The 27,728-nt window shown below is 38.1% G+C and overlaps 1 protein-coding gene across 1 annotated transcript in view; it reads left to right on the top strand.

The window, feature by feature from the left end:
* Window positions 1-8,615: 8,615 nt before the first annotated feature.
* LOC309635420 (uncharacterized protein) overlaps window positions 8,616-27,728 on the top strand; it is a gene marked incomplete at its 5' end in the record, with an annotated part of 576,760 nt that continues 557,647 nt past the window's right edge. The window contains 3 exons of the mRNA XM_082406653.1: window positions 8,616-8,660; window positions 9,443-9,740; window positions 18,062-18,155. Coding sequence (XP_082262779.1) covers window positions 8,616-8,660; window positions 9,443-9,740; window positions 18,062-18,155 — 437 coding nt within the window. The remainder of the gene's footprint in view (window positions 8,661-9,442; window positions 9,741-18,061; window positions 18,156-27,728) is intronic.

The following is a 27,728-nucleotide window of genomic DNA, read 5'->3' as shown; positions in this document are numbered from 1 at the left end:
ATAAACTTCTGGGGCCAGGGAGATAACATCAATATAGGCAATTACACTGAATATAAGCACTGGTTAATGAGGGTGTATGGGGAGAGTGCTATGGTGATTGCAGAAATCTTGGCTCCATCTGAAGATATCCAAACTCAGATTTTTAATAAAACAACAAGTCAGCTTAAAAAAAAAAAAAAGAAAGTCTACAGGGGAGAATAGGCTTGTGGGATACAGTGTTCCCCTCGTGCCTCACTTTATAATCTCATTAAGGGAGACACATCCTAAGAGTAACAAGAAAAGGCTGGATTAATCAGACAAGGGTTATCCATTGAGCTCCCACATTCTGCAGTGCACTAAGGGGACAGAGCAGATTAATTGCTTGGTTGGGTCACCAGCTACTTCTTTAAGTGGCTTCTGTGGTCACAAGCACTTTCCCTCCTTTATTTTTAGCTCACTCTTTATTCAGTGGCTGCCATGGTGCCCTAGGGCAGTGCGAGAGTTGCCCTTTGGAAGGGCAGCTTCCAAAGGTGGTGTTGGTGCTATTGAATAATTACTAGAGTCTAGATCACAATTTTATTATCCAGTGCAATAAGCAGTAGGAAGCCTCATATCAGAAAGGACCATTCTATTCATGGACTCATAAATAGATATGGTTGGGACTTTAGAGATCATTTAAGCCCTGAAAAGTTACATTTATTGTTTCCGGTTACATAGGAGATCTGTGTCAGAGCCAAAATTAAAGCTTAAGTCCCTAGATATCCATGTGCTTTTTATACAACATGACATGCAGAAGCTAATGTTCTGACCACTGATCCTTTAGTTGAGTCCTTTATAAAGTGTATTCTCTTTTTTTTTTTTTTTAAAGTATTTGTTTTTTTATTTATTTATGGCTGTGTTGGCTCCTCGTTTCTGTGCGAGGGCCCTCTCCAGTTGCGGCAAGTGGGGGCCACTCCTCATCGCGGTGCGCGGGCCTCTCACCACCGCGGCCCCTCTTGTTGCGGAGCACAGGCTCCAGACGCGCAGGCTCAGCAACCATGGCTCACGGGCCCAGCCGCTCCGCGGCATGTGGGATCTTCCCAGACCAGGGCTTGAACCCGTGCCCCCTGCATTGGCAGGCAGACTCTCAACCACTGCGCCACCGGGGAAGCCCCTAAAGTGTATTCTCTTGATCCCGCATGAAGGGCCTGGGCCAGGGAGGGACGGTACAGGGCTCTGCCCTTCTCAGTCCCTGCCATCATAGCTGCTCTAATTGTTTTTTTTTTTTTTATTTAATATCTTTATTGGAGTATAATTGCTTTACAATGTTGTGTTAGTTTCTGTTGCACAACAAAGTGAATCAGCTATAAAGAGGCTCTCTGACTTTTAACATTTATCTTTTAATTACCAATTAACGACTCTCAGTTCTGTTTATATTTTTGCAGGGCTTCAGTTGAGTTTAGCAAGAGTCACACAATTCCACTGCTCTTACAGTTACTATTTCCTCCATATTTCTCAAATGCCTAGTATATCATATTCATTTCCTTTCATTGGTGAGCCATCTCAGTTCACTGCCTTTAACTATTTTAAGAATTAAACTGCTACCTTGTGCCAAGGCTATCTGTGCTCTATTTACTACCAATAATGGGGCCCTCATTTAGTTATCTTGGACTTAACTTCAGCTGCATATAGCACTTTATTATTTTTTAATTACGAGCAGATGTATTAATGGGTCTATGACCACAGAGCGGTTCTTCTGTGGAGCTAATTTATATTTATATTTTATATCTACAGTTCTCATTCTATGATTGGATTCAGCCCAAGCACTTTCTGCAGTTTTGGACAAATAAGACAGTTGGAGACCAGTTCAGAAATCATAGTTGTAAGCTTAGGCAGGCCATCTCTGTTTATATCAAACTTATGAGAATTCAATAAATGGTGTTTTTATACCGTTATCAGTTTGACGTACTCTTTTAAACTACACATTTTCAAGTTTTAGGAGCCTAATTTTTCTTAGGTGGCAAAATTCAATGGAGGTGAAGCTAGAAGGGGGGTCATGGCCAGTCACTCCAGTTTATTTTGTTCTAGTCAAAGTATTTATGAACTTTTTTTTTTTCACTCACACTTGCACATTAATTTCTATTAATTAAAGGCAGTGACACCTGTTCTAGAATTTTGCTTGTCAGCTAAGATTTTAGCAATCCCACTGTCTTTGTTTCTCCATGGCTACTGTCACATTAGTAGCTCTATAAATTTCACAAAGCTTTCTTAGACACATGGATTTTGAGATTCTTTTGGGGGGAATTAAATGGAATTTTTCATGGAAGGAATTAAATTCAAGTTAAACCAGAGCTTTACACATCAAAATCCATGTCTGATATTACGGTCTGAAGAGCAAACTCTGCTTACCCTGATCTGCTAGGATTATGTGATTTATCAGCTGTTACTGTCGTTTTATCAATGAGAGAAGATTTCATTCATGTATATACACTGATGACTCTAGAACATTTAATCTTAAAGATTACCTTGGTAATAAGAGTTTTCTATTTCTAAAAATGTATACCAATCTCCACTTGTGCACTGCAGAGATTTTATGTCAAATAGCTGAATATAGGAAGGAGTGAGTTGAAAACTTCCTAGCATGTCAGAAAAATGTTAGCTCTTACTGAAATTCTTGAGAGAAAGGGAAAATGACTACGTATAGGTTATTTTTGTATAAAGCTTAAAAATTAATTTATAATAGAGATGAAATAGCATGGGCTTAGCCGAGAGTTTAGAAAAGTCCTCCTACTCCATAAACTTAGGAATTATGCCCCAGTTGTAGTAATGACTAACTCAGCAGAGATTTTTCATTGGTGAACTGTTTTTTGTGGCTCTTAGGAGGGTTGAGCATATATTCCAGAGTGGTCAGTGAAGCAGAAGCAGAAGGAGATGCCAGGTCCATCGTGGGATCTTATTTGGGACACACTGACACCAGGCCAATAAGCTGGTAAACCACTGGCAAATATGAGCACGGCTGATGACACACTGCAAGGTACGGCCTTGCCAAATCAGGAAACTCAGTTATTGCACACCATTGCTCATTTATTCTTGGAGTTTTCATCTCTAGTTCAAAAGAAACTGGCAATCTTGTAGTTCAGTTTAGAGAATTGTTTATAACATTCCTGGTGCTAGAACAGGACATTGATCATGTTCTCATGTCTCAGGGGAGAGAACAGAATCAATGTCTAGGTATCCATGAATAACATGTTTGCTTGAAGCTCTGCAGACTTCTGGAAGGCCCATTCTTCTACCAACACTTGTCATATCTGTTATAATTACATTTTGGTTTCACCATCCTATTAGACTGTGAACTCTTCAATAAGAAATAGAAAATTATAAAAATGACTCATGTAAGCCGTGAACAACGAGTTAAGAATAAGAAATTTAAGTTCTGGAAATTAGCTAGTTCTTAAATGGTAAATAAAAGCTATTTTTTTTTCAGTTCTATTGCGATATAATTGACATATAGCACTGCATAAGTTTGTGTGCAGCATAATTATTTGACTTACCTATATTGTGAAATGACTACCACAATAAGTTTACTTAACATCCATCATCTCATATAGATGCAAAAAAGAGGAAAAGAAAAAAAAATGTTTTTTCTCCTTATGTAAAAGTTATTTTAATAAGGTGTTCTCTAAAAAGTAGGTTTTGATTTATCAGCATCTTGATAAACAAAGGCCAGTTCCAGAGTTGAGCCAAATTTCTTCTAAACTCTAATCTTATTACTTTGAGGAGCAATTGGCCCAGCATTGTACACATGTTTTACAAGGCTCATAAAACAACCTCTCCCCTGAGCCTCTGGCATCCAGGCATCCAAGTGCATGTGACTTAGTAATATTTGCACAGCAGTATCCTGCATGCTTTGAGTGATGTTGCCATTTGCTGCAGTTCCCAGCAGGGCAGCTCTTCCACCCAGTTGCAACCAATTTCACTGATCAGTAGCTCCTGCTTAGCTTCACCCTCATAAATTTAATAATTCACTTGGCAGGTACAGAGCAGATAGAGCTCAAAAAAAATGTTCAGGTTCTTGGAAGAGCCAGGAAAAAGACTCACTGATTTTTTATTAGCTTTTGTATCCTGACATTTAATTTGGGTAAGGGGATGACGCAGTAGTTCAGGATTCTCAGGCACCAGATATCTTTTTTTCAATTCTTCAATTTTTATTCTTCTTTCCTCTGTGAAATGACTCCGGTCTGTGAAATCCATTTAAGAGTCATGGATATCAACAGGTTGTTAAATGTGGCCAGTCAGTGGACCATAGAGCTGGGCTAGTGATGAGTAGGAACAGAGCATCAGCTTTGTGTTGGCCCTCGACATTCCTGGGGGTACATGCAACTGGTATCATACAGAGACTTGGTTTATATTATACAACAACACACACACACACACACACACACACACACACACACACACACACACACACACACACACACACACACACACACACACACACACACACACACACACACAGGCTGTCTGGATCCAAATCTGTTATGTTTCTTACTAGCTGAGTAATCTTGGCATATTATTCAGCCTCCTAGTGTCTCGTTTTTTATTTTCAGAAATTGACATTTTCTCTCTCATTGTCTGTGAGGATTCAACAAGTAAACAGATGTAAAGTAGTTTAAAAAAGTGCCAGGCATATAAGAAGCTATCAGTGAATGTTAACTCATTAAAATTATTATCGTCACTCTCATGTAAAGATCTTTCATTTATAATTTTTCTGTATAGCCAAAAATTAATATTTTTGTTTGTTATTAATATTTTTGTTTTGTTTGTTTTGTTAATATTTTTTAAATAGGTGAGATGTTCACATGGTAAAAATCCACACAAAACTAAAATATATATAGCAAGAAGTTAAGTCTCCTTCCTATTTCTACCCCCATGTCCTTTTCTGCCTTCTCAGAGGTAACCTTTCTTTCATTTCTTAGGTATCTTCCAGAGATGTTGGGCTGGCCAAAAAGTTCGTTCGGGTTTTTGCAACATCTTACAGAAAGACCCGAACGAACTTTTTGGCCAATCCAATATCTGTATGTAACAATGAATTTACTTAAATCCTCTGCCTAGAATTTTAAAATATATTTTGAATAAAAATTGAAGATTATTTCCTCTAAGGGAAAATTAAATTGGCCTCATTTGGATTATGACTAATCAAAATAATAGTAATCATAATTTGAATAAGAGCTGTCTTTGCTATGTAGCAGGAACTCTTAGCAGGAACTCTGCTAAGTTCTAAACCAGAAGTACTTGATTTAGTACCTGCAACAACCTTCTGAGATGAGTATTATCACCATCCCCACTTGACACATGAAGACACTGTCGCCAAGAGAGGCTAAATTTCTGAAGATCACTCAGCTAATAGGTGACAGAGCTGAGTTTTGAAACCTGTGCACTTAAAATTCAAGAAAGTTTCAGTAGAAGAAAGAAATCTACCTATCTCGGATTTCTTTTTTGGAAATAATTTTTGTATCTTCACTTTGATTTCTCTTACCTGTTAAATGTCTTGACCTGGGAGAAAGTGCCCCCCAGTCTGGACTGCTCACACAGCCTCTACTTCAGTTCATCCTGCACCTTGTCTATTATTCAGCCTTTTGAAAATTCCACATTACCAGCCTGTAGTAGTTGGTAGTTAGTTCCCTGACCTATAGCATATAGTCCTATTCCTTCTTGAATTTGAGAATATTTTGACTTCCCAGAAGGCAGGGGCTGTGTCTATTTCATTTCCTATTCCCAGGGCTGAGGATATTTGCTGGCACATACTTGGCACTGAGCAAGTGATGGCTGAATGAATGCATGGATGCAGGCAGTGTTTGCCCATGAAGGGTGAAGGGGACTTTGGATATCGTTTTCTAGGATGTGGGTCCAGGAGAGCAATGGCAAATTCCCTGATGCTAGAGAATTGTAAATGTAAAATGGGAAATTCTGGTCCATGAAACACTTTAGCAAATCTCAGGGACCTAAAGCTCTAGTTATTATTACTTTCAGGGCATACTAGTGATGTATGTAAAGCATGTACATGTGAGAGCATCTTCTCTGAGCCAGAAATGTCTTCTGATATGTCATGGAACAGTCTTCAGGAGTGTACTTTTGAGCAGAAGGCACTAAACATTGTCATGCTTATTGGATTTGTAGTGTCTCAGAATCATTTTGTCTTTCACCACCGAAAGACTGATCTCACTAAGCAAACTGAGTCAGAGCAGTTTCTTAGATCTGTTAAGCATAATTTCTTATTTACTTTTGAGGAGGAAGTTTGGGTTTTCAGGAACTGGAGGAAAGCTAGACAGAGGGTTAGAGATGGAAGGATTTTTAAATGTGTTTCAGAAGTAAATGACAAGTGAAGAAATGATGGAAGAGGAGAAATTGTGTTCAGCTTCTGGCCTCTGTCTCCTCTCTGCTCTTCAGCCTCAGCACAGCCCTTTTGTACGCAGGAAAGCCCCTTGGTGCTCATGCAGTCCCTTCCTCCTCGCTATGAGAACTTGCCTTCAGACAGTTGCCTATAAAATTCCAGTATGCTTAAGTGTGATTGACCAGTAGTTACAAGGGCAAATACAAATTATAAATAAGACGCTTAATTCTCCCTGTTGAAAATAAGGGAAGAGACTTCCCACTCCTCCCTTTTCCTAGAGCATTTACTTTAGAAACCTTGTAATTTTAAGTTCTTTTTCCATCTCTTTGAAATGTATGTGAATCTTTTTAAAGCTAAATAAGCCTCTTGTCAAAAATGTCTGTCTCAAGGACCTGGGAACAGTCTTTTTCAAATGTAGTCAATTAAGGTAGATAACACCCCAACTCCCCAGTTTCTGTGGGAGGGTAGGAGTCTATGTTCAGTGCACACTTCATTCCAAGTTGCAATGATACCTCCTTTCAAAAAGATGAGACGTTTACTTTTACTTTGGACAAAGCCAATTAATGAACACAGATATTACGGTGATTACCAGGTGAATATAGGATGAACTGTGTGACAAATGGTGCTGTTGAGTCCTCTTACTTAAGGACTAGTTATTGGTTGTCTTGAGCACATGTATGTAATGGGTTGTATCTGCCCAGTTACATAGAAGGGTGAACTTCCTTTCTGTCTTTGCAGTCTCTTCAGGGACTACCTGTAATGCTCATCACATTCTGGTTTAATGCTTATTCAGCAATACAATTGTTTTCTTTCTCTTTTACTTTTGTGGAGAGGTTTTCTGGGTTGGGAGGAGATTTTGTTTCAAATTTTATTTCCCTGACACAGTATACTGAGTGTTCAGAGGCAACTGTATTTTAACAGGGGCTAAGCTTTAAAGATTAAGACACGAATTACTTACTATAGAATTTCAAGCACCAGTAAACTGAAATGGGGAGTTTATTAGGAAGACTGGGACTAGACATGACCAAAGAATACCTGAAGCTCTACCCAAAAGCCAGTCTCTTAGAGGTGACAAGTGCTTTCCTGGGGGAAAACAACTGCCCTCCAGCATTTGACTCACATTTGGGGGACATCCACACTCTCCAAGCATTAAAAGAGAGCAACTCATCCTTGTCCACGGGCGTTTCTCTGGCCTGCAAATCCAACACTGTTGCCCCTTCTAAATTTAAATATTTTCATTAAGTAACAAAAGAAACACACATTAAAGATAACATATTTCTTGAGCAGCTCAAGTAGCTCTTTTACTGGGTCTCTTTCCAGCTTCCTCGACAATCTTTCCTTAGTTTTGGTGGCACTCAAAGAGTATATTGTAGTTTTCCTGGCTACTGGTGATATCATCCATTAGGTTTATGTGTCCCTGTGTCTTAAAGAGACCGTGTCTTATTCATCTCTGTCCCCCAAACGTCTGGGCACATACCAGCTGCTCATTAAATACTTGGATAAACAAATAAATACATGAGGACTTCCAATGTACAAGGCATTATAAAACACAATGAGGAATACATAGATGATAAAAAATAGCTAACGATTCTTTAGTTTTTACATAGTTAATACTGAAAAAGCCTGACTCATGGGAGACTAGTATCAAACAGCTTTATTATCTCCCACTCCCACTTTGAAATCCTCTCTGTTGGGATATTTCTTCACCTACCCCATATCTTTCATGGCTATGACTTGGTAAGACAGAGTACTGAGTTATAATTACCATCTCCATTCTTATATTAGAATATATACCTTGAACTTGTTTTAACATTGAGGCTTCTCCTCCCCAGCTCAGGTCTGACAGAAAGGGGCATATTCTTAGTCAGGGAATGGGGGGTGATCAGCTTCTCTTACCTCACCTCACGTGAGATTTTACCTACTTGGGATTTTATTTGTATGGAGTTATGGGATGCCCTTGGACTGAGTTTCGTCTGGTCGTGCCTAACTTAGCAATTGGCAACTTAGTTGTTTTATTGGTTCAGGTAAAAACTTTGGAGTCATCCTTGACACCTATCTTTCTTCCATGTGCTACATCCAATTCTTCAGCAAATCCTTCAAAATACTCCCACATCCAGCCATTTCTCTTGCAAATGCCACCCTAGGGTCGCGTCCCCCTCACCTTTGTTTAAATTGCTGCACTGGTTTTCTACTTGTTCTCCCTGCGGATTCCACCCTCCATCTGTAAGGCTACTTTCCACATAGTACCCTGAGGGATCCTTTCAATATGCTAGATTTTATCATTTCATTCTTCTATCCTAATACTCCGAAGGTTTCCCATTCCTCTGAGTCATGGATGTTTAGGCCAGCTGATTTGAGAAGAGAAGGTACAACTGCTTCCTGTGACCCTGAATGTCTGTTTTTGTAGATAACAAGTATCCACAGAAAAAGGATTAGGAGGCTGTCGTTTCGCGGGTCAGCCCCTAGATGGCACTGTGGGCCCGCGCAGATTTCTGCCCTGTTTGCTTTCCCGGGAGCGCAGACAGCTCCGTCATTTCAAGCTGAACACCTTCCTTGGGGCAGCCTGGACTAAAACGGACTGAAGTGCCTGCTCTTTTTCGTTCTTTCCTCTTCTTCTTACTCCCATTTTTAAAAGGGAACAAATTGTAACGTAAAAGAAATAAATTGGGGAGATTCTGAAGGGGCTGGATTCTCTCAGAGAAACAGTTTTAAGTGTCTGCTGTTTGAGAATACAGAATAACCAGGATTCACACCCTGGAGGTTCGAGGATCCGGGAGGGGTGCGGCGGGGAGAGCACTTGAGCCCCCAGGAGCCTGGACTCCCTTGAGGGGGCTTGTGCGCGACCCGAGGGGTGCCTGACTAGAGGAGTTGGCAATTGGGGAAAGAAGTCCAAAAAGTTTCATCCCAATTTGTCACTTTTACAAAATGTCTTCTTTTCTCTGAGGCCGAGCTCCGGCGAGTGCAGAAGTTAGGGTTTGTCAGAAGGCGGTCTGAGGCGAGCAGAAGTGCGGTGGCGGCGGCGGGTTGAGGGAAGCCGCTCGTCGGCCCGGGGCTGACGAGGAACTGAGCCTGCGCACACGGGGCTGTGGGTAGGGGAGGGTCCCCTCAGGCGTCGGAGTGAAGGACGTGCGTGGAGGGCAGACGCGGCCCGGAGCCGTGTCCGAGGAGGAGCCGACCGCCCTGAGGCCCGCGGGCCGCGCGCGGTGGGACGCTGCGCCCCTAGCTACCCGTGACGCCCGCGCGCTGAGGGAGGACCCGGCGGGGCGGCGCAGAGAGCGCGTGCGGCCCAGAGGACGCCCGGCCCCCTCGCCTCGCGAGGCCCGCGCGGGAGAACCGCTGAGCCCTCCCGGGTCTGCAGGTGGCCCAGCCGGCTGCTGCGATGCTTCTTCAGGTGGGGCGGGGGACCGCAGGGACTCATGCACGTTTAGGACAGGAGACACACGAGCCGTTGGTTGTGTCCCGGGATGGAAACAGTCACCACAGCCCCTCGTCGCAGCTCTTTCGCTTTCTGTCGTTGTTTCTTGTGGAGGCTGGAGGGCTCCCTGAGTTTCCTATGGGTCGTTCCTGCTGTATGGTTTGCGCGACACAGAGAAAAATGAAATTGTGAGTTCCTTGTGAAAAATTTAAGAATTTCAAGGAGGTGGCAGCACAGCATTAAAACAGACTTGTCCTCACAAGTGTGACTTATGGGCCATGTGTGACCGCTCAGGTGTCACTCATCAAGCCCGTGACGCCAGCCTTGCCTCTGGGCGCCCCATTTTCCAGTGTTAAACCGGGGTATGCCTTTAGCTTCCTCTCTCTCCTACTTTCTTAAGCTTTCGGGACATTGTTGTTCTATCTTGGACCTATGGGGAGGGACTCTCAACAACTGGTGAAAAGAACCACTAACTTTGTAGCAAGCATGCTCCTAACCCCTTTTCATTCATGTTAATTTAATGTCTGCCTTGATATCTTTCAAAGGAGCTTGCTCAAAATCGAGCGTTTCTGAAGCCTAGGAACAGACGCTTTCTGTGTTGTTCTGAAACACGCTGGTAAGGAGGAGAATCCTCGGTATGGAAGAGCTCAGGAGAGGCCACAGTTGAACTCAGACACCAGGAGAGAGAGAGAGGCTTTGAATCTGCCTAAAAGCCATTCGATTTTTGATGGCAATGTGCAGGTATTTGGCTCTTTTTAATGCAAGGAAAAGATGTTAAGTTTCAAAAATGTTTTTTGCCTTTTGATTCAGGGTCTTCCAAATTGTTTCCTTTCTTCCTTTTGAATGAAATTAACTTTCTGTCATAAATCAATTGATTTACTCTTCCTTGGTTACAAAGGAATAAGCATAAGTTTCATTGCTATAAGCAATTTTTAGTAATCACACCACCTTCACACATAAGATTTCATTTATCCCTTGCAACATCCCTCTGAGTAGACCGTCACCTTGCCATTTTCCAGAAGAATGGCAGAAGAATGGAGGCTCAAGAACATAAAGTGAATGACCCAAGGTCACACAGCCAGGAATAAGTGGGGACTTGAGGTTGGATTCTTAGGGCCTTGCAGATCCTTTGTTTCCAAATCTGTGCCTGTTCCACTGCATCAGATGCCTTTTCAACAAACAGTATCTTGTTATACAGATATGAAAGTTCAGGGGTTAATCCCTTGTTAGAGTCTCTACTTTTTTTGTAGCCAGAGATAGTTTCATAATAGATTAAAATAAAATTCAGTCAGCATTATCTTCCTCTTGAAAACATTCACTTAGTGGTCAGAGTGGGATAGTTTTGGCCTCATTTTCAGGATAGTTACCCATGAAGAAGTCCATGTTGAACTATATCAAAAGTATGCTCAACTGTGCCTTCTCCCATCAACCAACATTTGTTAAATATATACAAATCCTTTCTGTGTAAATATAAACAATTGTCTCAACAATTCATCACTGAACTCTTAAGTCTAGCATCATTTGTTGATATTTCAGAGATCTGGTTCCAATAAGTAAGATGATCTGTAAAATAACTAACGTATAAGAGACCTTCAATTCATTTATCATTATTTCATACATTCACAAATATTTATTAATCCTGTATTTATCCCCTAGGTATTGTTAATATGACAGGAAAAAGCACAGGGAACATTCCTGCTCTCATGCAGCTTACATTCTAGTGAGGAATATGGAAGATAAACAGTTAATAAATGAATACATCAGAAGTTATAATAAGGGCAATGAAGAAAAAGAAGGGATAGTAAGGATATAGAAGGGCATGGGAGTTGGGTGTCATTTTAGCTGAGGTGTTTTTACTGAGGTAACCATTGGATATACAGTAGACTCAAATGAATTGGGAGAATAATAAGTACATTTTAGTTATGATTCTTTCTTTCTGTCTTTTTGCATGTCAGGAGCATCTGACATAAAACCTTGTCACTCTTGATGGTGCCCTTTCTTCCCAGTCCAATACAATGTTTTCTCTATCATTGAATCTCTCTAATTTTGTTTTATGCATCTGCAAATGGGATAATAATACCTCCTGAGCCTTCCTCTCAGAGTAGTTAAGAAGATCAAATGAGAAAATGTATGGGAGATGGTTTTGCAATATTAAAAATACAGTAGACTCATAAGGGATAACCACCTCTTATAAATCTGCCTTTCCAATTGATCCTAAGTTGTTTTTTATTTGATTTTTTTTAGTGGTAGCCCATGTGGGGCTGAGCATGCTTGTAATATTTTTACTTTATCAGTTTAGAGTCTAGATTTTGGTTAATAAATTTCATCTCACAATCTTGTCTTGATGATTGGCAGTGACTTTCTGTAGTACTATTGTGAACTAATGTTCTCCCACCATGCAGCCCATCATCATAAACAACACTTAAATACACTTGTCCACCACTCCTCATCTTCTATAGGTTATTTATACTGGGATTGAGGGAAAATGTGTCGATGTTTTTATTATGTCTGCCACTGCTAAAAAAGGAAAATCTTCTAGTAGTCTGCTGAATCTTCTTTAGATCATAGTGACCTGTCCAGAGGTGATAGAAATTGTTGTCTGTGTCTTCCTGTTATCAGTCTAGCTGCTTCATTACATACCAAGTTAATCCTCTGTTCTAATTCAGATTTTCCTGGTGTCTCAGTAACTCCTTGGTAGACCTCTTACTTCCTCCTGGCAAGCCAGCTGACAAATGCCAGATATTGGCTTCCTTTGTTTTGTCCTTCAAATATGTGGCCAGATATTACCTCATGTGGCCATCTGATTCCATGTTTTGTGCACTCTTCAAAGACAGGAGTCTCAGGCACAGAAATTTTTCAGACATAAGTACATCTATATAGAAATTCTAAGTCTCACTGACTAGAGTAAAATATATGAATCAGATAATTAGAAACTTGAGAGTTGATTCAGATTACAACTAAAACATTAAACATCTCTTTATGCCAGATAAATATTTGCCAAATTTAAATCAGAAGATCATAGAATTATGAGAATCTTAACAATTCTCCTAATTGGGAAAGCAGTGATCCCTTTAATTCAGCCCGGAATTTCAGTTTTTCAGGACATGTTTAAGACAGCCAGGGGAAGTCTCTCCTTCTAAGCAAATTTAAGGGGAAGCTTATTTGTGCCTGTGCATGTTTTACTCAAATTTATGGATTTGGAATTTACAATATGAAACTGAAATAGCAAGGTAGGAACTAATAGCATGGAGAAGAGGAGCAGGTGACTTTATGGAGAGGGCCTCCTGGAGTCTGAATAATACAACCAGTTGTAGAGATTAAGTTCAACGTGAAATGGGGCTCTCAGGGACGAGCCTGTACAAGGTAGAGCTTTCAACTCAGATTGTTTGTGTTAACAGGTTTACTTTACTGTCCCTTGCATTGCAACATCTTTCTCTAAAGTTATTGATCTTTATATAGTTATTTGTTTTATAGTATTTTTGATATGAAAAGCTCCCCAAATTTGTCCTTAGAGACAAATATTCATGGCTTCATGAACCTGTTCTAACACAGAGTCTTGTGCCTCTCCACAAGATGGGATTGAAGACCTTGGTATTCACAAGCAGTTCAGCAGGTTTTAGATATGGTTCTCCATTAAAATGTTCTGAATGCTTTTATTCTATTCAGCTTTGCTGACTCTGAAATCTAGAGATCTCAAGTTAAACAGGGACTCTACTTTTATATGGCTTGAAAGATGAGATCTGAATCGGTTGCTTATGACATCTGGGGTACATCTGAAAATCTGAAAAAGCTTTCACTGAAACAAAAATAGTGAACAAAAGGTAGCAGTCTAACTGACTGGTATGGGATGGTATTTTAATAAAACAAAATTTAAATTTAAGACTCCAAGTTAAAAGTGCACAAGGGTACAGTTGAAAAATGAAGGTGTGATTTGCAGTTGAGATGCATGGGCAACTTTATGTGTTTTCATTCAAGTTAAGTATCAAAGGGATACTTTATTTACTTAATGATAGATAATAGGTAATAGTTCTTTGAATATAACTGGATAGGTCAGCTAGTTGAGAAAAAGAAGATAATTTTTTCTGTGAATATTCAAAAAGAAAATATTATTGAAGAGCATGTTTTGAAATCAAGTTAATTTAAGTGTTTTATTTTTAAAAAGAAGGCCAAAACTATACTTAAATAATAGTTGGTTAGTTTCCTCCATCCAGTTTTTATGCTTTCTGTCTATAGTTGTTGTCGATTCCAAAGCTCAGTGTAGCAGTAGAAATATTGATAGAAGTAACTATGAAAACAGTGAAGTATTACTTCCTGTTCCTGCCTTCTACTGTTAAAGGGATCTTTTATAGCTTCTTGCTATTTCCTAGCTCACAGCCGGTGCTAGGGAAGTATAGCATTTGAGGTCAAAAACCATTTTGTCAGGCTAATAGGAATGATTTTCTCAAGAGTTTCCCTAAAGATGACAACGTTAGGTGAGAGAGGGCATGTTTTCAAAATGAGAGAGAATTCCTCACATGGGAAGATTCCTCAGGGAAGCTGGTAGGTGGAGATGAAAAGGAATATATCACATTTCTTAGTGGCTAGCACTGGGAAGTAGGAGGAAGGTTGAAGTAATCTCTTGTTATCATTCCTTCAACTTCTATGATTTGATTAGTGAGAACCACAAGGAATTAACATTTAGAATAATATAAAACATTATATTTCCTAAGTATTGTTAATGAATGATTCTTTCCTTTCTCCCCATTGCTTTATTCTTACATCCTTTTCTTTCTGGCAAGGTTGCTTCTGAGCTGTTTAGTGGGTATAAACGCCAGAAACGCCTTATGGAAGAGTATTAAGTGAATAGCAATATTAGAAGGGTAAACAAATTAACACAGGCATGAAGAAAATGTCTCTTCTGAAAAATAAAGTAATATCAATATTTTAAAAATTAACTTCAAAATAAAAAATTAAAATGTATGTAAGCGCATTTGCATCAATTAATGTTCAGTTTTGCAAGCTCTGCAGTAAAGCAGTTTTTTTAAAGAACCTTTTCTGCATTTTAGTATTTTATGTGCTAGTACTTGGTTTTCTCTTTGTAGGCCTAATAATGCAGTTATGAGAGATGCAGGAAATGTCAAAGAAGGTGAATGTAAAAATATGCTTAATTTATATTAATTGATAGGAATTAATTATAAGTGTTTATTGGACATCTACTGTCATATGCTTTGGGAATAAAATATAAGATACAGCTCTTGTTCAAAGGTATCAACCACTTAGTTATGATTATAAACTTAAGGTTCAATGAACATAGAGAATCACTGAAAACAAGGTGGTTGGCCCTGACTGCAAGTCTATGTGGAGTTTAAAGAAGAGAAAAATCTTGAGTTGGAGTAGTCTTGGGTAGCTCAATATGTTGTTATCAGTGGTTTCTCTTTCACTTCCAGAAGGTAGGGAGACCTTTCCTTTCTAGGGCTAAGTCTTCTCTTCATCTCTTGCCTAAGACAGGAGAGTAGTTATTCAGAATCCTGAAGAGTTTTAGGAGGAGAAGGCAAAGGAGGAGGTGGGTAAGATGAGGAGATTGTAGTAAGGAATTTCTGTACATCTGTAGGTGTTCTAAATTAATAAAGTCTGAATTAGAGGAATGGGAATAAAATTTAAATATTTTTTCATTTCCTTAAAGTAAATATAAAATTGTAATCTATTAACTAAGCAGTGTGACCGATCAAAGGTCCTATAGGTTTTACTTCAGTGTCAAGACCCGGTTTTCCACAGATGGTACATTTGACCTCAGTTGCTGTTTTAATACTTAAAAAGGGTTTTCTCCAAAATTTCTTTTTTTTTTTAAAAAAAATCCCTGCTTAATAATACTATTTTTTAGACAGTGGGACAGTAAGCTTTGACCTGGATTCAAAGCAAATGGTCACAAATTTGAGATCTGAGTTTATAATCTTATTTCTATGGCTTTTTATAGGTGGCTTGCCATTTAACAAGCTGTTTTTTTGAGCTCCTACCATATGTCAAACACTGTTATTAGGCACTAGGGACACAATACAGGAGAGATGGAGTGGTAAATAAGACAGACAGTCTCTGCTTTCATGGAGCATGTATTGTAGTTTAAGGAGTGGAGAATGGGAAGAGGGAAAATGAATGAAAAGTAAAAAAGAAACCACAAGATAATTTATGAGAAGTGCTATAGAAATAAAGAAATGGGGTGATGGGTCAAGATTGAGGTGAAGGGCACAGGAAGATATTACATAGAGAGATTTAGATAGAACAGGGAAGGCTTCTCTGTGGAGGTGGCTTTCAAGATGAGACCTGAACAAGGAGAATGGGATGGTCATGGGGAGAATATTCCAGGCAGAGGCAGCTGTAAGAGTAAAAACTGTGAAGCAAAAATGAACTTAGTTTGTTTAAGGAATGTGAAAAAGGCTAGGGTGGCTGTAGTGCAGTGACTAAATAGGGAGTGGTATGATAAAACTGAAGAGGCAGCATAGACTAGATCATGTAGGGCCTTGTAAATAATAGTAAAAAGTTTTTCATTATTCGATTCAATGTACAGAGTATTGGAGGGTATGTGTAGGAGAGCAGAGGGCATTTATGTTTAAAAAGTATTGTTTTGGCTACAACCTGGAGAATGAATTGTGGATGGCAAGAGTAAAAACAGGAAGGCAAGTTGAGGATTCTGCAGGGGAAGCTCCTGGCTATTCCCATTTTTGATGGAAGAGACTGGGGTACAGAGATGCTCAGTGACTTTCCCAAGCTCATACATTCAGGGAGCAGCCAAGTGAACCTTTCTCAATTTAGTCCTCTTTTCCTTATATCCCAGATACAAGGAACTGGTAGTCTTTGGGTCACTGAGCCTGGATAGGAAGAGCAGAAGATTTGGTGGTAGAAAATTTGATTCAGGTCCTGGCTCTGTCACCTACAAGCTGAGAGAACCTGGAGAAGCCAGTTGGTACTCAGTTTCTGTCTACTTATGATGCCTTTTTCGTAGGGTTCTTATCAGATATGAGATATGATTCTTATGAGAAATAAGATACAGTTATAAAAGAAATACCTATGTTAGCAAATGAAATACCTATATAATGCAAATGAAAGAGCTGTAATTATTTAAAAGGCTTTAAAAAAAAATAAAAACAGAAAAGTTGAAAGGGGATTAAAAGTAAAGACAGTAGCTTGTTTGCATTCCTGCGTTTTAAAAATTGTGTAAGTTCAGGTTAAATTGATCTGGAATATACTGATTCTGTTGTCACTGGCTTGAGACCAGTGAAGGGGTCAGTTGTTTAGAACCCAAACAACTGCTGACTCTGGGAAATGCATGTATTTGAGAAGACAGGATGTTCACCTAGAATATATATAGAAGGATATACAGACCAAAATGGAGTCTATTAGGAATAATATGGCTTATTAGATGAGAGATTTATGAGGAGGAGGTATTTGTTAATGTGTCATTTATTCCACAGAGGGATGGCAACATGTTTTATGGTCTACAGAGCTTGTTTTCACCTAAAGTAAATATCCAAACTCACAAGGACTCATTTATTTGAGGTCACAAGGAGCTAGACAGTTCTGTAGGGGGTCGGCATGTGTGTAAAGAGAAAATCACACAAGCTATTTGGCTAATCACACAAGCTATGTTGGCCAAAACCCTGTGGGTTTGGACTGAATGTTTTACTTTGCATCCAAGGTACATTTGTGCCCTGTTGACACAGCTTAATGCTGATGAGCTGGATTGGGAGAAGGAAGATTGTTGTCTCACCAGTTGGCTCTGGGCCATTTTGACGCTTAAAGAAATATTGATCCTGGAACTTCCGAATGCCGGCTGAGAGTGGACATGGGGAGCAGGTCCTAACTTCTTTGACAGTTTAAATAGATTGTGCTGAAAATATATAAACTGTTTGAAATCCAACACATTTTAATAATTGTTGAATTTTGATTTGGAGGCAGAAAGCCTGTGACTAGGAACAATTGCACTAAATTGCTTTGCTTACATGGAAGCAAATCAATTACTTAACTCTCGGCTGTTCAACCTTATCTAAATTATTTCTTCTCATTGAACCTTAGTCTCCTAACCTAAACTGTGTAGGGAAATAGCACATCTTCTCTGGGTTGCTGTGGTGGATAAATGCAGTAATATATCTGTAAGAACTGACTGGGTGTCTGGCACACAGTAAGCATTGAGTCTGTGTAGATTTCTGACTAGAGCAGGAACAGTGTGTTAATGGTGGGAAGTAAAAATGGAACCAAGTCTAAAAATACCCTGCAATTCACTGTCCTTTCTCTTCTCCAATTCTACCACTTTTTTTTTGTTTTAGAATTGCCACTTATGAGTAGAGTTCAGGCAAGCCTGAAGTGTGTTGCTGCTCAGAAATGCTGTGTCTGGGAAAGAGACTTAATTCACTCAGCCTGGTAAGAGAAACCCTCAGTAATGCAGTTACATGATATAAAATTGATTATTTGAACCTGGTAGGAGGTAGGCATCTAGACAGAGTCTCCAGAACAGTCAGGAGGGAGCAGAGAGCTAAAAAGATCCCATGAGAATGGAAGAAGCTTTTTATACCCACTATTAATGAAACTTCATAGAGTTCCATAATCCCTTATTCACAACTCCAAAATATGAAAAGTTCTGGGAAACAAAACTTTTTTCAAATTGTACTTGACAGCAAAATATGACCTAACTGACATAAGAACTTACCTTATTCCACTTAGTATGAATATTCTTAAATTTCCCTAAAGAAATACTAATACTGTTTTAATTACTATAGATTTGTAGTATAGTTTGAAATCAGGAAGTGTGATGCATAAGGCTTTGTTCTCTCTCAGGATTGCTGTAGCTATTTAGGATTTTTTTGTGGTTCAATACAAGTTTGGGATTGGTTTTCTATTTCTGTGGCGAATGCCATTTGACTTTTGATAGGGGTTGCATTGAATATATAGATGGCTTTGAGTAGTGTGCATATTTTAACAATATTAATTCTGCTGATCCATGAATATAGGATGTCTTTCCGTTTGTTTATATCTAATTTGATTCCTTCAGCAATGTCTTGTGTTTTTTGTTGTACGTATCTTTCACTTGCTTGGTTAAATTTATTCCTCAGTATTTCATTGTTTTTGGTGTTATTGTGAATGGCATAGTTTTCTTTCTTTATTTTTCAGATGTTTCATTACTAGTGTATAGAAATGCAACTAATTTCTGTATGCTTATTTTATATCTTGCAACTTTACTGAATTTGTTGATTAGTTCTATTTTTTTGTTGAGTCTTTGGAATTTTCTATACGTAAAATCATATCATCTGCAAATAATGACAGTTTTACTTGGCAGTGATTTTTTTTGGATATACAGCAAAAGCATAAACAACAAAAGTAAAAATCAATAAGTGGGACTACATCAAAGTTAAAAGCTTCTTCACAGTAAAAGAAACAGTCAATAAAATGAAAAGGCAACCAACATAATGGGAGAACATTTTTGCAAACCAAATATCAGATAAGAGGTTAACATCCAAAATATATAAAAAAAACTTAAACAACTCAATAACAACAACCAAAAACACAATCTGATTTAAAAATGGGCAGAGGATCTGAATAAACATTTTTCCGAAAAAGGCATCCATATGGTCAACAGGTACATGAAAAGATGTTCAACATCAATAATCATCCGGGAAATGCACGAGATATCACCTCATACCTGTTAGAATGGCTATTGTCAAAAAGACAAGAAATAACAAGTGTTGGAGAAGATTTGGAGAAAAGGGAATCTTTGTACACTTTTGGTGGGAATGTAAATTGGTTCAGCCTCTGTGGAAAACAGTATGGAAGTTCCTCAAAAAACTAAATATAACTATCATATGATCCAGCAATTCCACTTTTGGGTATATACTCAAAGGAAATGAAAACAGGATATCAAAGAGATATATGCACTCACATATTTATTACAGCATTATTCACAGTAGCCAGGATTGATCGATTGATCGATCGATCTATCTGTCTACCTATTATTCAGCCATGAGAAAGAAGGAAATCCTGCCATTTGCAGCAACATCGATAAACCTTGAGGGCATTATGCTAAGTGAGGTAAGTCACACAAATACTGTATGATATCACTTATAAGTAGAATCTAAAAAAAACAAACTCATAAAAACAGAGTAAAATGGTGGTTACCAGGGGCTGGAGGGTAGGGGAATAGGAGAGATGTTATTTAAGGGTACAGACTTGCAACAAGTAGATAAATAAGTCCTAGAGATCTAATGCACGGTATAGTGAATACAGAGAGCAGTATTTATTATAACCATCAAACTTGTTAAGAGACTAGATCTCAATTATTCCCACCATAAAAAATAAATGATAATTATGTAACACTCTGGAGATGTTAGCTCATGCTACAAATGTGAATCATTTAACAATATAAAATGTATCAAATCATGTTGTACACCTTAAATTTACACAATGTTATATGTTAAATATATTTCAATAAGATATAAATTAAAAACACATAATAAAAAACGAAATCTAGTCCCATGGAAGCAAAATGAATTGTCTAAAGGAGTGTGACTGCTCTGCCCATTTGTCATGAGCTGACTGGCTTCTGAGTGGGGTACAAAGTTCTGTAGATAAATTAATATTCAATTCTTCCACAGTTGGGAGAGTGACTCTGAATTTATTAAAACCAATTAAAATTGTTCCAAAAGCTCAGTGGACTCTGCCATGGTGAGAAGTTTTGAAACAGAAAATCAGGTCTTGTATTGTTAGCAAAACTGTACTGAGACACCAAGGGTTAACTCACTGGAAGTTGACTTTTTTTTTTTTTTTTCTATCACAAAGAAAGAGCAGTCTATTAGGTAGCTCTGTTCATACAGAGGCACCCTTAGTAAGATTTTGAATTCTGGATTTTTGCTCTTTGATCTGCCTGCTGGGTGTCTCAAAGGACTAAATTTTCACTATTAGAAAATTTGGCAGGCAATGTCATAATGATAGACTTTTTTCATTTCTATCTTCTTCCATTCTTAACTCAGTACCCCCACCCCTCAAAAAAAAAAAAAAAACACAAAAAAAACACACAAAATAAAAAAAACCAGAAAAACAGCCTTTGAGAGAAGCAAGTTTCTGCACATATTTTCCTGTCATGAAAGTTTTCCAATGGTGATAAATCACAGTAATTTGCAGTTATGTTAATATCAAGAATCATCCATTTAAATTGGTAATTCTTTGTTTTGTGTCCCTTTCTAATATATACTACCAAATATAAAATAGATAGCTAGTGGGAAGCAGCCGCATAGCACAGGGAGATCAGCTTGGTGCTTTGTGACCACCTAGAGGGGTGGGATAGGGAGGGTGAGAGGAAGATGCATGAGGGAGGAGATATGGGGATATATGTATATGTATAGCACATTCACTTTGTTATACAGCAGAAACTAACACACCATTGTAAAGCAATTATACTCCAGTAAAGAAGTTAATAAATGAATGAATGAATGAATGAATGATCAATTACAAAATGTGTTTGACTTGAGGAATTATGCTTCAGTATTAAATAGATTGCTATAAGATAATCTAATTTTGCCTGATATACTTATGTTCACGTAATGAACAGAAGTAATAACTTGTTATTTGGGGACTGAAGTCGATGAGTCACATATTTTATAATGCATTGCTACTGACAATCTGACTATAATAATCACATTGTAACATTAATATAGCATGTTTATTCATTACCTCGGCATGAATGCAAAATTAATTTTGTTAACAATTTTCTCAATAAGGAAAAAATAAACTGTGCTGATACTACCATAGGAATCCTTAACTTTACTATAACTGTTCTATAATTGTTTTATAAATACTCATTGCAAAGATTCCCCCTTTGTACAGTAAGAGCAGATATATTTGTCCAGACCAGGATGATGAGTGTAATGATCTATTGAGAACTAAAATCATCCTTTTGAAGCATAACACCTTATTTAAAATCTTCTCTTTCACAGAGTATGTTTCAAACTTGATACCTTGTAGAACAAACATTTACTAGAAGGACATTGGTAGAGCATGCCATTCACAGGTGCAGTTAAGCTTGAATTCTGTAGTATTCCGGAGGAGAGATAGTGTCTTACCCGTTGGACCTCTCCACTTATTCCACCACTGACTTCTCCATATACCCCAATAATAAACCTTTGTCATATTAAGTATTAGGATAAATGGTTTACAATTACTCCAAACTACTTAGAACACTTATTTCATCCATCTGTTTTTTCCTGTGTTATAGAATAGGGATCATCCACTCCTGCAGGAGCCCTGTAAATTTGGTATAGGTACAAGTGTGAATAAAGGTAGTCTCCCATCTTGGCCCCTTTGCTTTCACTGTTTTATATTGCTAAATAAAAAATGAACAAGGTGATGCATTAGAAATTATGGGAAAAGTAGTAAAAATTTTTTCTTGTTAAAATATTTATTGATTTACTTTGTACAAGAAGATATTGTAAAGTGATTGGATAAAGTAAATTTTTTCTTTCAAGGGCAAAACCCTTTATTAGCTGTTAAGATTGAATATACTTGGGTAGATAGGGAAATAATTTTCTGTGTCTCTTTGTAATAGTGGTTGTCAGAAACAGTGGTTTTTAAATTGGGGGCAATTTATTAAAATGCAGGCTATCAAGACAGAGATGCAGAACATGAAGGGTGGGATCCAAATATCTGTAGTATTTGAAAAAAATAAGCACAGGTGATTCTGATATAGATGATTTTCGGAAGTCTACTAGAGAAATGTCATGCCTGTACTTTTATTACTTAATAGTGGAATTATTGCAAATTTGCTAATGCTTCCTTTTTTTCTTATTTCTGGGTGCAACAGCTTTTTGTGCTTTCATTAAATCTGACCATTTGATCCTTGGTTTTGTTAGTCATACTTTTTTTTAAAGTCTCTTTGTCATCCAGCTTAGATCCTAATAATTCTTATGTTTACCTAAATTATGTGCAAAAAAGAAAATCTACTTAGTTATAATAAATTGAGCTAAATCTTCTTAAAGCCAAGATAGGAAATTTTATTAAGAAAAGATTTTTAGAAAGTTTTAATCTACTTCTTAGGGATGGCGGGAGGGGCAATCTGTCAATTATGTATTAAGTTAGAATTTCATATCCACAGTGCACATGAGACATCAAAGTTCTGAGCTAAAATAATTTCTTATTAACTTTTAAGTAAGATTTTTATCTAATCCTGTCACAGTCAGAGGCAGAAACCAAAGGGGTTTAATAAGCACCTTGTCATTGAAGGTCAGGTTCCTAACAGAGCCCTTAATTAGCATGTGGAACATCTTAGGGCTGAAAAATCTCTTGCCAAGTGATTTCTTTTTTGGCCAGTTCACTCATGTGGGTGATAGAGAGCATCAAAGAACTTGTGGCTGAAACTTAATTCCCATTCGTTTCCCATAATATGTATGTATTTTCTGTGGTCACAGATTCTTTGCTGACTGAGTTGTTTCCTGGGGGAATGGGTAAAAGAGTAATAAACATTTTCTGTAAAGTGAAGGAAATTTCAGATTTCGTTAGTAATTTGGATAACAATATAATTTATAGACCGTTCATTTGGCTTTGGCTCATCAACTGCAATAAACATGTTGGGGATTGTACATAACATGGTTAAATTTTAGGGTTATTTTGTGTCTTATTATAACTCATTATGACACATGACAAATATCTCTTATTTAAGGGTCCTTCTTGATTGCTCAAGGTTGACTTTTATGCTTTCAGTGTTATTTGGAGGGGCCTGAAATCTGTCTAACCTTGGCACTTCACAAGCCCCATCCCTACATCCTGTAATCCAATCATATCTTTATTAAAGCTCTATTAAAAACACAATTTAATGAAGAAATGTCATGTTAGGCCTGGTGTAGAAGTGGGAAGGGGTCTATTATTTTACCATTTTGTACAGAATTTATCACATTGTCTAATGAGTAATCATTCAGTATTCATAGATATTTGGGGTTAGAAGGTCCTTTGTAGGCTGGCTAATAACTGCCTGTTTAATATTAGACAAGTCATATGACCTCACTGGCATTCTTTTATAAAAAACATATAAAATAAATGAATTAGTTTAAATGTTCATTGGGTTCTCTTATATCAGATATTCAAGGGATTGTCTTCTTGATAGATCTAATTTTTTAGTTTGAACCTGGGAGCAATTATTTGGTGTTACAATTTGATTAATTCAATTCAAAATAGCAGACTTTAACGAAGAACCCACTCTGTGCAGATCACGATTTATAAATATCCTTATAGGTCATGTCAGTGTTCCATCAATGTTCTATCTTGTTGAGAAGGTGGAGGGCTGTTCTAAGGTAAGCAGCAGTGCTTAATCTTGCAGAATTAAAGAGGAAAGAAACGAGGAGCTGAGTTGACATCTGAGGAGATCAATACTGGGCCTGGGGAATGGGCAGGAGTGGTGAGGGTCCAGAGCAGAGCAACTTCCTTCTCCTCAGGCAGGGCATTTCTGGGCAATATTAGAGCCTACTAGCATGAGCAAGAAGTAAACAAGTTAGGGTAGCCCTTCCCTGCTCTCAGGAACCTGGTTATATTTAAAGGACACACATAGGTAAGGCCTTCTATGTAAATCTGAACTCTGCCAATCCCAAGTCAACACCAAGCTCAAAACTGTATCTAAGAGGCCCTATAGTAACATCTCTAAGTAATCACATCGATGAACCAACATTTCTCTAGGACTTTTAGTTATTTACTTAAATTGGACACAACAATTTTTCAGCTGAGTTTGAGTAATAAATTAAATGCTGCAGACACAAACCTGGGAGAGAGAGACCCTAACTAAATTGGAGGAGTCGATCTTAATCTGCACTTCTGCTGTGCAGAAGAATAAGACATACAGGGGTGTTCCGAGAAGGAGAGTGGCAAACTTGACAGATGAGGGAAGAAGATGCTGCTTTTCTGTGAGGATTGATTGGCGTGAGGATGACTGCGGAGGAAGGGAGATTTGGTGTGGTTATTTGGTTAATTTTTACATTCTTAATCCCTGGGATTTCACTATTGCTCTCTAGTCATTTGGTAACTAATTTATGCAATTGCACCTAGTTTAATAAAGAGATTAATATGATTTGTGGGCATACGCCTGTCCATTTCTGTATCATGGCTATTAATGTTGTTTAATTTTGCTCACTTCAAATCATCTTAAGGAAATAAGATAATTCTAAAAGAAATAAGTTCATTAAGCATATTTTATTTTCCTTACTAACCTCAGGTCCATTTTAAATAGACCATTAGCTTGAAGTGAATTCTTTTTGAAAATGGCATTCTTTTTTTTTTTTTGAGAAAGACATTCTTTTTAACTGGAGTTGGAGATATCCCTACTTTCATACTTTTCTGAGTTACCATAGAGGAAACCAAAGACTTTTTTCTGCCTTTGGATTCTCCACATTGGGCGCTGCCTTGCTCAAAGTTAGATGTTACCTCTGAATCGAGGCCAGTTCTTAGTCATTCCTCAAGAATCATTCCTCAAGTCATTCCTCTCAGTTTTCAGCTGAGAGGATCCAAGAACTACCTTACTGTTTCTGGTGCCTAAAGCAGTTTATAAGGAGGGGGAAAAGTAGATTTTATTGGAGAACAGTAACTGAAATGCATTTGGAATGTTGTAAGCAGAAGCCTCATGTTAAGTTTATCACAGACTTCAAAATGGGATGTGCCAGGAAATTCACTTTTGCCATCAAGATAGGAAGAGAAATGATGTTATAAATGGAAGTACCTCATTTTTTTTCATAAGGAGGACACTGGGAACCATTCTGGCTTGAAATGATGCCTCTTATACAAGTGAATCTCAATTCAATTTGGAAGGCAGATATGCTCACGACTATACCACCAATGCTGCATTATCTAAATATTTATATAAATTCTTCAATAATATGATGAGGTACGTGTTAGTAGTCTTCTCCATTTTATCTATGTAAATACTGATGAGATTGGAAAGGTTTAAGTAGCTTGCTTAAGGTTCCACAGTTGGCCTGGTATATATTTATATGCAAATCTGAGATAGTTTGACCTCAAAGCCTTGTGCTTTAAAACTGCTGTTGTCCATATGCCCAAACTTTGAAGGCTATTTGAAGGCTTTGCAATGTTCTGAAGATCTATGGGGCATGGGGAGGAAGAACTCAGCTCTCTTTTCGTGGCCATTCCCTCCCAACTTGATTTGGGTGGCTGTGTGGTAGAGAAGATGCTTTGGGGGCTCCTAGCCAGCAATTAGTACAAGGAGGGCCATGATTCTGCCCTGGATCTCAGCTAGGCTCTGTGAAAACATATGGACAAGACTTCAAAAGAGTCTCCTCTTTGCTTCCAGGTAAAAAGCGTTTCCAGAAAAGTGGAGGAAATTCAGTTCATCATAGAGTAAACGTTCATAAATGAAACTCTTTGAAATAATTCTGACAAGGAGTAGTCTTAGGTGCCCATTTTACAAAAGGGTTAAATTTGAGGACTCTGTCAGACCTGTTGTTTCTTCTTAGCAAAATTTAATATTGCTTATAAAAATGTAGGCTCTCGGGACTTCCCTGGTGGCACAGTGGTTAAGAATCCACCTGCCAATGCAGGGAACATGGGTTTGAGCCCTGGTCCGGGAAGATCCCACATGCCACGGAGCAACTAAGCCCGTGCACCACAACTACTGAGCCTGTGCTCTAGAGCCCGCGAGCTACAACTACTGAGCCCGTGTGCCACAACTACTGAAGCCCGCCCGCCTAGAGCCCATGCCCCGCAACAAGAGAAGCCACCTCAATGAGAAGCCCACGCACTGCAACAAAGAGTAGCCCCCGCTCGCTGCAACTAGAGAAAGCCTGCATGCAGCAATGAAGACCCAATGCAGCCAAATATAAATAGATTAAATAAATTAAAAAAAAAGTAGGCTCTCTATTCCTCTTTTATTATCCAGTCTACATTTTAGCTACTCAGTAAAATCATATTCTCATTTCTTCATGCATTGATTTACTTATCAAATATGTTTTGGGTGTTGACTGTGTGCCAACAGTTTTCTGGGCATTGGGTTAAAAGAGTCAAAAAGAAAAGGTCTTCATGCTCAAAGGATCTTTTCTTTTAGTAAGCATTAACACTCTCTTCCACTAACACCTAGAAATATATCCCATCTGTGTCTTTTGTTTGTTCTGGTGGTCATTATAACTATTTTTTTCTTTTTGTTCATCCATTCTTCCAGATTTTAGTAAATTAATTGCTGATTTCTTTGACATGAGCCATATGCTACCTTTCTTCTCTGATAGACTGCCACCATAAGAATATTTTTTATTGTCCCCTCTAACGTGATTATAATACTGAAATTTCAGTATTATGGCCACTGCCGAAAGAAAAACATGTAAAATCGCAGAACTTATGGGAGATAAGATCTGGAGTACAGATGGTGCTATGAATCTCCAGGAGAGTGATCTCTGAAAAAGTTTCCAACAGTGTGGCTCAGTCAACACTGAAAACATTAGAAGCCTATCAAACCTTGATTTGTCAACATTACCTTCTGGGGATTCGTGGGAATCTTGTGGCGAAAGCAGCACATGTCCTTTCTATGTGACTTCAACAGCCACCAGTAGTGCAATGCTGAGGCAGCCCAGATTTAATCCTCAGAAGAGTTATAAGATTATAATAGCTGAGAGAGGCAAGATGTAATTTATAGTCTGTGGTATTTTGGCTCATTAGCACATAGGATCATTGCTTATTTCAGTGATCTGGAGGGCTGCTTGGCCGAATAATTTCAAAGCAAGAAAGGCTTATTCGTTTAAAGGCTAGTTTATTTCTTGCCTGTCATTATTTATTATATATTTTGTTATTTTAAATACTGTACATCACGTTAATCACAAAAGTGATAAGCAAATATTGACTGGATCATTACTCAGAATGATATTCTTATTTCACATAGGAAACCATTACTGACTAAATCTGTTCCAGAAGTTAGAGCATAAAAATATGGTCTCCCATCTAAAGTAATTCAGTGTAAAAGCTGACAAT

This window comes from Balaenoptera borealis (assembly GCF_965194805.1).
Source record: "Balaenoptera borealis genome assembly, chromosome: 10".
Lineage (NCBI taxonomy): Eukaryota > Metazoa > Chordata > Mammalia > Artiodactyla > Balaenopteridae > Balaenoptera > Balaenoptera borealis.
Note: the sequence above shows the minus strand (reverse complement) of the source record. Positions and strands in the feature narration are given on the sequence as shown.